The sequence below is a fragment of the Limulus polyphemus genome, unplaced genomic scaffold (assembly GCF_000517525.1).
Source record: "Limulus polyphemus unplaced genomic scaffold, Limulus_polyphemus-2.1.2 Scaffold3689, whole genome shotgun sequence".
NCBI classification, from domain to species: domain Eukaryota; kingdom Metazoa; phylum Arthropoda; class Merostomata; order Xiphosura; family Limulidae; genus Limulus; species Limulus polyphemus.
This window is the reverse complement of record NW_013669299.1, coordinates 98,757-114,276: the sequence shown is the minus strand read 5'-3', so window position 1 is coordinate 114,276 and position 15,520 is coordinate 98,757. Positions and strand designations below refer to the sequence as shown.

At 33.8% G+C, this 15,520-nt stretch overlaps 1 protein-coding gene across 1 annotated transcript in view; it reads right to left on the bottom strand.

The window, feature by feature from the left end:
- Window positions 1-3,177: 3,177 nt before the first annotated feature.
- LOC111088402 (musculin-like) overlaps window positions 3,178-15,520 on the bottom strand; it is a 14,988-nt gene continuing 2,645 nt past the window's right edge. Inside the window, exons 2-3 of the mRNA XM_022398424.1 lie at window positions 12,120-12,446; window positions 3,178-4,843 (exon numbers count right to left, since the gene is read on the bottom strand). Of these exons, the coding sequence (XP_022254132.1) occupies window positions 4,613-4,843; window positions 12,120-12,395 (507 nt within the window). The 5' untranslated portion in view covers window positions 12,396-12,446 and the 3' untranslated portion in view covers window positions 3,178-4,612. The remainder of the gene's footprint in view (window positions 4,844-12,119; window positions 12,447-15,520) is intronic.

The following is a 15,520-nucleotide window of genomic DNA, read 5'->3' as shown; positions in this document are numbered from 1 at the left end:
TATCGTTAACAATGTATAACTTTTTTATCCAACAATATTTCTTGATATCATCAACAACGTATGTTTTTGATCCTACAATATTTCTTGATATCATCAACAGTGTATAGGTTTTTGATCCTAAAAAGTTTATTGATATCATCAACAGTGTATAGGTTTTTGATCCTACAAGATATCTTCATATCATTAACAGTGTATAGTCTTTTAATCCTACAAGATTTCTTGATATCATGAATAAAGTATATGTTTTAGATCCTATAAGATTTCTTTATATCATCAACAGTGTATAGGTTTTTGATCCTACAAGGTTTCTTGATATCTTCAACAGTGTATAGCTTTTTGGTCCTACAAGATTTCTTAAGAGCGTCAACAATTTACAACGTTTTGATCCTAGAATATTTCTTGATAGCGTCAACAATGTATGTTTTTGATCCTTCAAGATTTATTGATATCATCAACGAGTGTAGGTTTTTCCTATACACTGTTGATGATATCGAAATATTGTAGGATCTTTTTGATCCTACAAGGTTTCTTGATATCATCAACAGTGTATAGCATTTTAATCCTACAAGATTTATTTATATCATGAACAAAGTATACGTTTTTAATCGTTCAAGATTTCCGTATATCATCAATAATGTATGTTTTTGATTCTACAAGATGTATTGATATCATCAACAGTGTATAGGTTTTTGATCATTCAAGGTTTCATGATATCATCAACAATGTATAGCTTTTTCATCCTACAAGATTTCTTTATATCATCAACAGTGTATAGGTTTTTGATCCTACAAGGTTTCTTGATATCTTCAACAGTATATAGGTTTTTGATCCTACAACGATTATTGATATCTTCAACAGTGTATAGCTTTTTGTTACTACAAAATTTCTTGATAGCGTCAACAATGTACAACTTTTTGATCCTACAATATTTCTTGATGTCATCAACAGTGTAAAGGTTTTTGATCCTACAAGATTTCTTAATATCGTTAACAATGTATAACTTTTTGATCCAACAATATTTCTTGATATCATCAACAACGTATGTTTTTGGTCCTACAATATTTATTGATATCATCAACAATGTATAGCTTTTTGATCGTACAAGATATCTTCATATCATTAACAGTGTATAGCCTTTTAATCCTACAAGATTTCTTGATATCATCAACTATGTATAACTTTTTGACCTTCAAGATTTCGTGATATCATCAACACTTTATAGGTTTTGATCCTACAAGATTTGTTGATATGTTCAACATTGTATAGCTTTTTGATCCTAAAAGATTTCTTGATATCATCAACAGTGTGTAGGTTTTTGATCATAAAGGTAACTTGATATCATCAATAATGTATAGCTTTTTGATCGTACAAGATATCTTGATATCCTCAACAGTATATAGGTTTTTATCCTACAAGGATTCTTGATATCTTCAACAGTGTATAGATTTTTGGTCTTACAAGATTTCTTGATAGCGTCAACAATGTACAACGTTTTGATACTACAATATTTCTTGATATCATCAACAATGAATGTTTTTGATCGTATAAGATTTATTGATATGATCAACAATGTGTAGGTTTTTCATCCTACAATATTTCTTGATATCATCAACAGTGTATAGGTTTTTGATCCTACAAGGTTTATTGATATCTTATACAGTGTATAGCCTTTTAATCCTACAAGATTTATTGATATCATGAACAAAGTATACGGTTTTAATCGTACAAGATTTCTTTATATCATCAACAATATATGTTTTTAATCGTACAAGATTTATTGATGTCATCAAAAATTTATAGCTTTTTTATCTTTCACGATTTTTTGATATCATCAACACTGTATAGGTTTTGATCCTACTATATTTCTTGATATGATCAACAGTGTATATGTTTTTGATCCTAAAAGGTTTCTTGATATCATCAACAGTGTATAGCTTTTCAATCCTTCAAGATTTATTGATATCATGAACAAAGTATACGTTTTTAATCCTACAAGATTTCCTTATATCATCAACAATGTATGTTTTTGATTCTACAATATTTATTGATATCATCAACAGTGTATAGGTTTTTGATCCTTCAAGGTTTCATGATATCATCAACAATGTATAGCTTTTTGATCCTACAAGATATCTTGATATCATCAACAGTGTATAGCTTTTCAATCTTACAAGATTTTTTGATATCATGAACAAAGTATAGGTTTTAGATCCTACAACGATTCTTGATATCTTCAACAGTGTATAGCTTTTAGTTCCTACAAAATTTCTTGATAGCGTCAACAATGTACAACTTTTTGATCCTACAATATTTCTTGATATCATCAACTATGTATAACTTTTTGACCTACAAGATTTCGTGATATCAACACTTTATAGGTTTTGATCCTACAAGATTTGTTGATATGTTCAACATTGTATAGCTTTTTGATCCTACAAGATTTTTTGTTAGCATCAACAGTGTATAGTTTTTGATCCCACAAGACATCTTGATATCATCAACAGTGTATTGGTTTTGATCCTTCATGGTTTCATGATATCATGAACAATGTATAGCTTTTTATCCTACAAGATTACTTGATATCATCAGCAATGTATAGCTTTTTGATCGTACAAGATATCTTGATATCATTAACAGTGTATAGCCTTTTAGATCCTACAAGATTTATTCATATCATGAACAAAGTATAGGTTTTAGATCCTACAAGATTTCTTGATATCATCAACAGTGTGTATGTTTTTGATCCTACAAGGTAACTTGATATCATCAACAATGTATAGCTTTTTGATCGTACAAGATATCTTGATATCATTAACAATCTATACCTTTTTGATCCAAAGTATAGGTTTTAAAACTTGATGAAGAAACGCAACAAGATGAAACAAAAACCTTTTCTGAAATGACATTTTTATTTGTGTTAACTTTTATCTGAAATATATAAAAATAAAGCGTACATTTTATACTGCATTTCGCTTATATGGACATAAAGTAATATAAAATAAAGAGGAAAACATTGCATCACAATCACTTAGCTAAATGTAAAATCGTTTAGTTCTATAGCAAGTATATTGCACTAAAAATAAGTTTTTTAAATTATGGCACGAGTATCAATCAGGCTCTGTATGAATATATATATATTAGTTTAAATTTAGCTAAAACATTTATGTAACAAATAAGAAAGTCGAATTATGAAACATAATATGATGTTTTGTCAACTACAATTAAACGGTAATGTTGGTTTAATTCCACTTTTATCAGGCTTTCAGAAGCGCTCTACATATTCCTTATGATGGGGGGGATTTAAAATAAAAGCACGTAAGTTTAGCTTCTGGCATTTGTATAGTACAAGTACGAAGTATATTTTCTTCTCATTGTCACATTCGAAACGTCAGGATTAATCACGACCGTTTGAAACTTAGACGGTAATAACTTACCAATTTGTTTCTTAAAAGTCATTACTAAGTCGATTAACTCAGAGCAGTCAACACTAATTACCTTAAGAGTTAAGCAAAATCCACTGTGGATTCAATCAACTCTTACAAGAATTAAGTTAAATATGCTGTATCCTATGAACTCTGATGATCTTAAGAGAATTCGTTTACAGACATTGGTATGTGGTAGGACCTAAATGTTTACACACTTGTTTTTACTTCGCTTTGCACGTTTCTTCTTTAATTGGTGTTTAACTTATATTTCAGAACATTTTCACGGCATCCATCTTATTGGTGTTTAAGTTGTATTTTGGAACACTTGTACGCCATCCATCTTATTGGTTTTAAGTTGTATTTTGGAACACTTGCACTGCCATCCATCTTGTTGGTGTTTAAGTTGTATTTTGGAACACTTGCACGTCACCTCTCTCATCGGTATTGTATTTTGGAATACTTGCACACCATCCATTTTATTGGTTTTTAAGTTGTATTTTGGAACACTTGCACGTTACCTCTCTCATCAGTATTGTATTTTGGAACACTTGCACGCCATCCATCTTATTGGTGTTTAAGTTGTATTTTGGAACGCTTCCACGCCATCCATCTTGTTGGTGTTTAAGTTGTATTTTGGAACACTTGCACGCCATCCATCTTATTGGTGTTTAAGTTGTATTTTGGAACATTTGCACGCCACATTTCTCACTAATGTTTGAGCTGCATTTCGGAACATAGTTTAGTATTCAAATTTAGAAATATTTCTCAAATAATGCTGTAGAGTAAGCATGTCTTAATGTATTTAATTTGGCCACTAAAATAAAAAACAATAATTTCCACACCAACGAACTAAATATTGTGAAGTAACTTCAGAAACTGTCAAACATTTTAACGTTAAGCCTGACTATGATCTTTAACGTCGTATAACGAAGTATCTTCCATATTTAACAGTTATTTTAAAGCTATTTTTTCTGTTGAACAATTATATTATTCAACAACATATAATCTCTAAGTGTTCCTCTAAACCAACTGACACTTTCTCTCCCTAGACATTGTCACAGCTGAGAAGGCGAAGAAAACAAAACTACTGTATTACATTTTTAAGCAAATTTAGGCTTAATAAACTAACCACTTCAACTTGACATTTCTTCTCATTTTTCTCGGGGTGGGGTGAGAAACAATGATATTTAATTGAATTGCATAGTCAAATCCGTTCTAACACATTGCATCTCACTAAATATACTGTTATTGTTGAAGTTACAACTTCCCAAGTTGAAATCCATATATTCAGACGCCACCTGGGGATATTCTGGTGAAACATCGTATCTAATCGCTGGGGTTGGTGCTTTCGGTGCGTATGATTTCTGTTCTTCTTGACCTGACGGAGAGGGTCGACTACTAAAAGTGAACGGCCACGTCTGGAACAAACCAAAAGTATAACAAGTTAATATGGTAACATAAAATCCACTGTTACGGTATTAGCCGTAGAAGTTGACAGCAGAATTGTTAATACGGTCATTAAAAACTTGAGTAAAACAATACTGGCACCATACGCTGATCGGCAATTTGTGTGATACCACATCACAAATAAACTTATAATAAATATTTCTTTACAGACTATGTAAGGGTTTCCAGTGAAAATACTCTACAAGAAAAAATTCAATTGTACTATGTCTATACTGCAAGCCGCTGCCGAAGATGCTTTTCTGTCAACGTCAAAGCTCAGCCAGCTGGCCGATTTCACAAGACAGAAACTTCAACTAATATACTTTTTATATAACTCATTTATAACACATCAACTACAATAGTGTTTACAGCCTAAGCTGGCGAAGCATCGTGTGTTGGTCAGTAACCAGATAACAGCTCCATTATGTTCATCTCTGTCTGTCTTACTGTTACCATGAATGTAATAACACGTTGATGGACATCTCTGTCAATCCTACTGTTACCACCAATGTAATAACACCTTTATGTACATCTCTGTCAGTTTTACTGTTACCACCAATGAAATAAGACCTTTATGTACATCTCTGTTAGTCCTAATGTTACCACTAATGTAATAAGACTTTTATGCACACCTCTGTCAGTCTTATTGTTACCACCAATGTAATTAAACTTTTAATTACATCTCTATCAGTCCTACTGTTACCATAAATGTAATAAGACCTTTATGTACACCTCTGTCAGTCCTACTGTTACCTCCAATGTAATAACACCTTTATGTACACCTCTGTCAATCCTACTGTTACCACCAATGTAATAACACTATGCACACCTCTGTCAGTCTTACTGTTACCACCAGTGTAATAACACCTTTATGTACACCTCTGTCAGTCCTACTGTTACCACCAATGTAATAAGACATTTGTCAACATCTGTACCAACATCATTGTCATCGATTAATAAGCATTATGACCAACAACGTTATGTTTGATTGTTTATTGAGCATTTTTCGCCATAGTGATACAAGGTCTACTTGCGCGTAAATGTCCCTAGTTTCGAACTGAAAAACTACAGGGAAAACAGCTCGTTAAGAGCACTTACCGCCAACTGTTGGGTTACTCTTGACCGAAAGCATAGTATAATTTGACCGTCATTCAATAGCACACCCTTGGCCCCTAAGTGTGTTGTGTAATTTTTCGAACGATGATCCCTCGGATTTAAAGTTCTAACATTGCTACCCACTAGGGCCATGCCCGGCCTCTAACATCGTCCAGTCCTTTTTAAGCATCGTCAAAGTCGTTATGAATATTATTCTTATCAAAATTCTTACCTGTCATTTACTTGGCCTTGTTATGAAAAATATAACCAATATGTTATTAACAACGCTAACTTTCTTAAATACCGTTATATAAATAACTCGACTGGCCCTTATTTTCAGCACCTTTTCCGTCACCCAAGTAATTTTCATATATATCGCGAATTTAGGCGAAGAAGGACGTTTCGTGAATATAGTGTTTTCAGAATAACAATAAACAAGCCCCTCAGTGGCACAGCGGTATGTCTGCGGATTTACAACGCTAGAATCCGGGTGTTGATACCCATGGCGGGCAGAGCACAGATAGCCCATTGTGTAGCTTTGTGCTTAATTACAAACAAACAAACATTAAACAAAGTCGTAAATTAATAACTCTTTTGACCCTAGAGATATCTTATTTCTACAAAATATTGTTCTCTTTCTATCTGTAACCAGTCCGACGTTACTGAGCACTAATTCCACCAGAAGGCATAGACTGAGATCAAGAAAGAGAGTGTATTACTTTTGTAGTAAAAAGAATCTTTTTGAAGTTTTCATTGAAAATAGTGCATTTTGATGGTATCCGAGGCTATTTTTACACTTATGGGTGTAATCTAGGGTGTGCGACCTCTCCCCTCCCCCACCGAATGCAGCCCCAACTCATTCAGCACGTTATTAAAATTCTGTGTATTACAGGTTGATGAGTTGAAAAAAACCGCATCTTAACATTTTATAGCACTGGATCACAAGCTGTACAATTGACGTCACAAATAATAACGATACGACACATCAAATACAGCTCGATCTATTATTAAACTTCTGTCGCGAGCTTCCTAAAACTATCATTGACATAAAAAAATAACCTTCTAAATAATAGGTTATTACTATTATCAATATTAATTGATAGCGCAAAACAAGAAATACTAAAGCTGTAATAATAAAAAAAAAAAAAAAACTTAAGGGTTTTCAAGTAATAACAGCTCGTGACTTGAGCATGCCTTTTGGGCAAGCAGCACGCGCTCGTGTGGCACGTCAACATTATAGTATTCACAAGTTGATAGTCGACAGCTGTCCAGGCGGAAACATTGCCACTGAAAACGGCGCGATACAGCTGGTGGCAAGCAAGGTACAAAGAAATCACAAGCTTAGGCAAACAAACGCGAATTTAGCAGCTAGGCTATATAAATATTTTAAGATAAACAAAACACTACGACGGAGAAGTACGAAATACGTACAAGTCATCACTGTAAAGATGTACAGTTGGAATGATTACAAAGGAAACATATTGATATCCAAATATTTCAACTTTACTTTCGGTCAACATTAGAATCTATACGAGACTGGTGAAATACTGTAACTTATTAAAGTTCAAAATTCTTCACAGCCGTATTACTCTCTGTCCATATCTGTATCTTCATTCCTTAAGTTTATCGATGGTAAACAACAAACCTAAGATTAGATAAGTATAGTACCTTAGGGATATCTACAACACCATAAACCTCAGATTAGACAAATATAGTACCTTCGGGATATCTACAACACCATAAACCTAAGATTAGACAAATATAGTACCTTCGGGATATCTACAACACCATAAACCTAAGATTAGACAAATATAGTACCTTCGGGATATCTACAATGAAGGTGCTATATTTGTCTAATCTTAGGTTTATGGTGTTGTAGATATCCTGAAGGTACTATATTTGTCTAATCTGAGGTTTATGGTGTTGTAGATATCCCGAAGGTACTATATTTGTCTAATCTTAGGCTTATGGTATATAGTACCTTCAGGATATCTACAACACCATAAACCTAAGATTAGATAAGTATAGTTCCTTCAGGATATCTACAACACCATAAGCCTAAGATTAGACAAATATAATACATTCAGGATATCTACAAAACCATAAGCCTAAGATTACACAAGTATAGTTCCTTCAGGATATCTACAATAACACAAACCTATGATTATACAAGTATAATTCCTTCAGGATATATACAACACCATAAGCCTAAGATTACACAAGTATAGTTCCTTCAGGATATCTATAATAACACAAACCTATGATTATACAAGTATAATTCCTTCAGGATATCTACAACACCATAAACCTAAGATTACACAAGTATAGTTCCTTCAGGATATCCACAACAACATAAGCCTAAGATTATACAAGTATAGTACCTTCGGGATATTTACAATAACACAAACCTATGATTATACAAATATAATTCCTTCAAGATATCTACAATAACACAAACCTATGATTAGACAAATATAATTCCTTCATGATATCTACAACACTATAATCCTAAGATTATACAAATATAGTACCTTCAGAATATCTACAACAACATAAGTCTAAGATTACACTGCTCAAATCACATTTGAAACTTTCAAGGTGATTCATTAAGCTACACCTTTCAAAATATATTAAACGTCCCTCTGGTTAATAAAAAATACAAATGTCTAAACTAGAAAGATTGTATAATACACTGATTCTTCCATGGATTGTGAAGTCCCTTCAAAAACCTTATTACATAAAGAATACTGCAGTACATTACACTTTAAATTATACAATTAACAGTAAAGTAATTCTTGATAATTAACAATATTAATATTTATAAGTATGGACATTATAATTACTAAGTCATTAATTAATTGAGTGAAACATAATATACAATCAAAATTCTGAATAATAAAACAAAATCTTTCTTTATTCATTGATTGTTCCTAAATCTTTCCTAGTGGCTTTCTTTTCCATGGCTTTTTGTCATGAAGATGGGATGACTTCTTGACCTTTAACAGTACTTGGCACTGAGCGAGTTCTTTTCCAGGGAATTCACTGGTGGTTTTGTCCTTGGTAATATTCTGGAAGTGATCTCGATAGAAACCTCTAGTTCTTCAGCAGGTTCACTTAATTCGTGTGAAGTATTATTTTATGAAGCTAACCACAAGGACGTTCTCTCGCCAATGTGCTTCCAAAAACCATCATTGTAGCGTACATTTGGCTTAAACCTCTTATCTTTTTGGACTTTGCTCTATGGAACTTAAGTTTGATTTTCTTTATTAGCTTGTGTTTTTTTCCTCGTTGTTGCTAGAAGTTCAATCTCTGGAGCTGTAGTTGTCATGGGGACTTCTAGCCATAGACCCAAAATCTATAGAAGTAATTCTATATTTTTGGGTGAAGTCTATTCCCTATATGAACTCTTTATCTAGTCAGTTAAATGCTTATGACCCACTGCACAGCTTCCTCTAAGGATATATACTTATTTTGCTTTATCTTAATTCGAGTATCCTCAATTACTATAGTATCTATGGATTGATAGTGAGCCAATAAATCCATTACACCACGTAGAGCATCTAGATAAGATAACTGGGCAAGTCTTTGCACATCTCCAGCAAGTTTGGATAAGGTCTCTTCCTTACTCTGCTTCTAAACTTTTCTTTAGAAACTCCTGTCTGATGTGACTCACCAAATCTGTTCGATAAAATGACCACTAATGCTTCTTTGTTAGCGGGTGTTGCTTAATGTTGTTAACTCTGATCTATTTACACGAATAGCATCCTGTTCACTATTCACTTTGAAAATTATTTCAAACTGTATTTGATATGCCTTCTGCACAACTTTTCTTTTATACTATGTTGCTCTTTTTTATTGAGATATATTTTATACTGTTCTGCTAACTATATAACTTGCCCGGCATGGCAGGTGGTTAGGACGCTCGACTCGCAATCTGAAGGTCGCGGGTTCCAATCCCCGTCCCTTTCAGCCGTGGAGGCGTTATAATGTGACGTTAGTAAAAGAGTAGCCCAAGAGTTGGCGGTGGGTGGTGATGACTAGCTGCCTTCCCTCTAGTTTCACACTGCTAAATTAGGGACGGCTAGCGCAGGTAGCCCTCGTGTAGCTTTGCGTGAAATTCAAAACAAACAAACTATATAACCTGATGAGTAGTAACATGGCTCCAGAAAGGTTCTGCAGTCATATCAGTAGTGATAAAAGGTGTAAATCAGATGTGTTATCCACCTAATGATATTTGAGGTTGTAATTCTTAAAAAGATACAGAGAGAGGTGTGGCTGGTATGATCCTTCAGTTTCCAGATGTTTTATCCTAGTGTTGATGTTATTTCAATATCCTTAGTTGATACTGTTGTTATTATCTTTCTAAACTGTTTCCTATAACTTCTATGATATTGTTTTCCGTGAGCGGTTGCTCACCGGTATGTCTGGAAGCTTATAATGCTAAACTTCAGGATTCATTGCTCAAAACAACAACAAGCAATCTACGATCTTAGTGTGATAATCCTTCTGAACATTTCCTATGACTTCTTTGAGCTTATTCTAATAATCCTTCTGTATTTCGTCAGTCTTGTTCTTATAATCCTGTTGTATTTATTCAGTTTGTACACGTAATCCTTGTGTATATTTCCTATAAGTTTTTCGACTTCAGTCTGTAAATTTTCCATCTTGTCTTCCATCATATTTTGATTTTATTTACTCTATAAAATTTTTGTGTCCGTGTTTTATCGTTTCCAGCGAATTTTCCATCTCGCTTTGACAGTTTGAGCACATGTCGTTATTTCTAAGTGCAGTTTGGATTCTATTTTAATTTTACTAAAATAACCCCACGTCTGACACTATTGTTATAACAGTTTCTATTTTAAGCGCCATCTCTTGGATAATTCCGTAAAATGAAGAATGCAAAGTACACTAACAAAAGCATGTCCACTCTAAGTGAATGTTCTACAGATATAATTTAATAACCTATTATTCACAGAGCGATAGGCCTAACTTCACAAATAACTCTAAGCTATGTACTTGTTACTTTTATCGCACATACGATATTCGTATTTCTATTATTTAGTCAAACATGAAAGAATTATTCTCAAACTAAACTACATGACTAACAATAACATCCAAATTAACTAACTCATTAATAATCACTCATCCGTCTACTCTAGCCTGACTTGCGTTTTATATCACTAAAATTGTTGCCTGATCTATCAAGAAAGGGGAAACTAACAAGGAGCCCCGGCGAATGAAACCTGGTTATGCCGTAAAGCCCGCAAAGCACCTTTAGGCTATATCTTCATTTCATCATAAAAAGGATAGTTTGGCTTTTCTTTGCATATAGAAGCTTGATACATTAAGAATGATTGAAATAATAATTTGAGTAATTATTAATATATATTTGTTACTTTATAGATTTAATAGATACTTGTTACTTTATTAACGTTTTTACGCTTATACTGTGATTTTGCCTCGTTTATGAGTTCGTTGCTATCCTAATTTAAGATCTTTTAAATAAGTTCTTAAAATGTTTAAAAACAGATAGAAAGGGGGCCCGGCGAGGATATTTGCCCTGGGGCCCATGCTGACACTCTACGCTCCTGCTGACAAGGCAGGCTACACTATGGAAGATAATTATTTATTGTCATTATTATTATTCGGTTATCTAACGCCTTATGTGTAACCAGTAGATCGGTATTTGTGTTACCTTTTCTTACCATGAGATTGACAGTAATCTAGCCATAATGTATTTCTAGTAAGAAAAATACAATTATTGTGGTGTTTAATGCCTTAAGTTGTGCGATCGAGACATGTTAAGTTCTTCTGACTGAAAATGTATGTACTGCAATAATGAACTGATCTTTAAAATGTATAAAATATCGTGACATGGCAAGACATCGGCATGCAAAATGCCCCCATTTGTGGGACCAATTTATGCATTGAACTATGTTTTAACTAATAAACATGCACTTTGAATACGTTTTGTGGACAAAATTAAACGTAGATCATTTGGTTGACGAATGCGTAATAAAATTTGAAAATTTATAATTACAAACGACTCGGTATGACTTTTCAAATACTCCTTAAGTGTCAGTTCTGCCTTATTTTGTTTACGTCTCTCGTCAATAGATGTCACTCTAAAATAGCTTAAACTGTGTTTTTTACCAAAGTAAATGGGTTGACGACCTTCCGTGGTCCACTATCTTCCGTCAGGATCTGTCGGAGATGGGCGATGTAACTCGAAGCAAGGCGTAATGTGTCGAGCTTAGAAAGTTTCGTGTCGGCTGGGACCCATGGAAGTGAAGTCTTGAGTCTCGAAAAAGCCTTACTCAGAACTCTCATCCGCGCCCTCTCTCGGGCATTAGCAGCATTTCTCTGAAGGGGCCTGTTCTTCTCAGGTATATCCATGTCCTCTTCGCAGTCCTTACGTTTTCTAGCCATCCTAGAACCGGAATCGGTAGATTTGTCTAATATTGGCCACGAAGCACTAACCTAACATACACAAAAAAACAACTAATATCAGTAACAGAACGAAAGTTATGGAGTAACAATCAAAAGAAGTTTACAGCATAAATAAGAACCTGACATTAATTATGATTATTGGCATTAAAGATCTGTACTTATCACAAAAACAAGTGTATCTTCAAACAAAGGATACAAAAACACATAACACGAAATCACAAGTCGTTTTCAAGAGAACGTGTTAATGGCCTGTTGATGAGGGCACTCGACACGATTCGCGGGACCGAATCTCGTTGCCGAACATGCTCGCCATTTCAGCCGTGGGAGCGTTACAATGTGACAGTTAATCCCATTATTCGTTAGTAAAAGTTGGTGATGGATGGTGTTGATTATCTGCCTTTCCTCTGGTCTACCACTCCGAGATTAGGGACGACTAGGACAGATAACTCTCGAGTAGCTTTGCACGCAATTTCAATTAATATGATTGTGGTAAGTATAGTTATTTTTTCTAAATTCACAAAACATTTAGTGCAATAAATAGTTAGAAATGGATAGTAAACTTGTGGAAATGCTCTGATTATTTGTTTTTCCAACGAAACACGACAGTAAAGTTTAGAAATGATTGCCATTAAACTTTCTCTGTCATCGTTGTTGTCCGTCAGTAAGGCAAATCTTCTAAAAACCCACCCTTTAACGTAGTTTGATTTAAGTGATTACAACAGAAGTGTTATGACTTTTTCTACCATAAATGTAGCCCAGGGATTAGAGTTCTAGAGTTTAGCCCACATGCACATTAGTCATAACGTCTTATTTAGTTTAAATCTATCTACATTACACTAACCACAAGAATTCAAGGGCTTAAAGTTTCTTACATCTGGATATCATAAGAGCCATATTCTGATTTAGTTATTGTAGGTGTTCCCTATACGAAACGTTCGATGTTTTTACTAGCGGAAACTTTGTACTTTGAAGTACAATTGGACAAAAGCAATATGACGAATATCAACTTTGATATTGTGATAACTTCTACATAAAGAAACCAAACGTTGTCTACAACAGAACAATCTATAAAAAACCAAATGTTGTCTACTACAGAAGAATCTATATAAAGAAAACAAACGTTGTCTACAGCAGAACAATCTATATAAACAAACTAAATGTTGTCTGCAGCAGAACAATCTATATAAACAAACCAAACGTTGTCTACATCAGAACAATCTATATAAACAAACCAAACGTTGTCTACAGCAGAACAATCTATATAAACAAAACAAACGTTGTCTGCAGCAGAACAGTCTATATCAACAAACCAAATGTTGTCTACAGCAGAACAATCTATATAAACAAACCAAACGTTGTCTACAGCAGAATAATCTATATAAACAAACCAAACGTTGTCTACAGCAGAACAATCTATATAAACAAATCAAACGTTGTCTACAGCAGAACAATCTATATAAACAAACCAAACGTTGTCTGCAGCAAAACAATCTATATAAACAAACCAAACGTTGTCTGCAGCAAAACAATCTATATAAATAAACGACACTCTGCATACAGAAACATATATATTGGCTTCTGTACATCTGCCATTTTGAACATGCTCTGGGTTAGTATTAAGTTTAGGGTCTTAGAACGATAAAATCCTGGGTTCGATTTCTCGTGGACAGAGTGCAGACAGTCCATTGTGTAGCTTTGCACTACAAAAAAACACCACCATACACTGTTGTGCTGCCATCTTGTGCAGTTTTTCCACTTTCCCTTGTTTTAAGTACAAACTCGTACACATAAGTTGTTAAACCAATAAATATAAAACTTATATACATAAACTGTACCAAACACGACTTCATTATTACTGTATCAATAAATGTTCTTTAGTGGACGCTCACTTGACGAATATACACTTTATTTTCTGACGTAATTCTCTCCAGAGGGATGAATGACGCACTTGTCGTGATGCTTCTGTTTTGAAGACTGGCGACTTTTTTAATTTGTCTTTCTTACACCAAGCAAACTTCTGTCTCCCCACACAATGTTTTACTTTCAAATCTGACCTCAAGCAACAGATTAATATTTTTATGCCTATACACACAGTTGGACTTGTAACACTACACCCAGTAACCTGGGGGTGGTGTGGGCCGTTGAACTCCATCATATAAACACGTGCATCAAGCATCAAAGACTATGGGATTCGACGGACAATGAGGTTGACAATTTAATTCCACATTTCAACCACATCCCATGGAAAGATTCTGATTTTGAAGATTACACGTTTTCTCTGAGGCACCACGACTATATTAAACAACCAAGTAAACCAAATATACAGTGAACCAAGATAAATATTTTCATCTATCTGTCTATCCCTTTATCTCAAGCCCATGTAAATCAACCACATTCTCCGTCTATACACACCGCATGCGACGAACAAGAACATGAAAGAACATTTTTTATTTATTTGTTTTTCTTTACCAGTATTTCTCAAGGATCCAGTTCGCGTACATGTATAAAATTAAAGATGTTCCAAATCTCGTAACAAAAACACACTGATTAGGAGAAAGTGAAATCGTTATCTTGATCAAAGTGGTTTTTGTTTGATATATATATATTTCAATTCTATGGTTTCCCTTTGTAGAGTTATTGGAAAACACCTGAGGTACCTGACAAACATCAAATTACGATGTATTTTTCTGTGAATATAAATATGAATTTTCTCAGCCAATAAGAGTGAAAGAAACACGCACGAGCTTCTTTAGCCAACAAGTATAAAACAAACAAGGTTTTTTTTTCAGCCAGCAAATGTAAAAAAAGACGCAAGGATTTTCGCAGTACATAATTAAACAAAAACTAAGTTTTTCTGAGTCAAAAGATACATAGCAAAAACGCAGAAGTTTTTTCAACCAGCAAGTGTAGAACAAACAAGAGTTTTTTTCAACAAACAAGTGTAGAACAAACAAGTAAGAGTTTTTCTCAATTAGCAAGTGTAGAACAAACAAGTAAGAGTTTTTCTCAACCAACAAGTGTAGAACAAACAAGTAAGAGTTTTTTCAACAAGCAAGTGTAGAACAAACAAGTAAGAGTTTTTCTCAACCAACAAGTGTAGAACA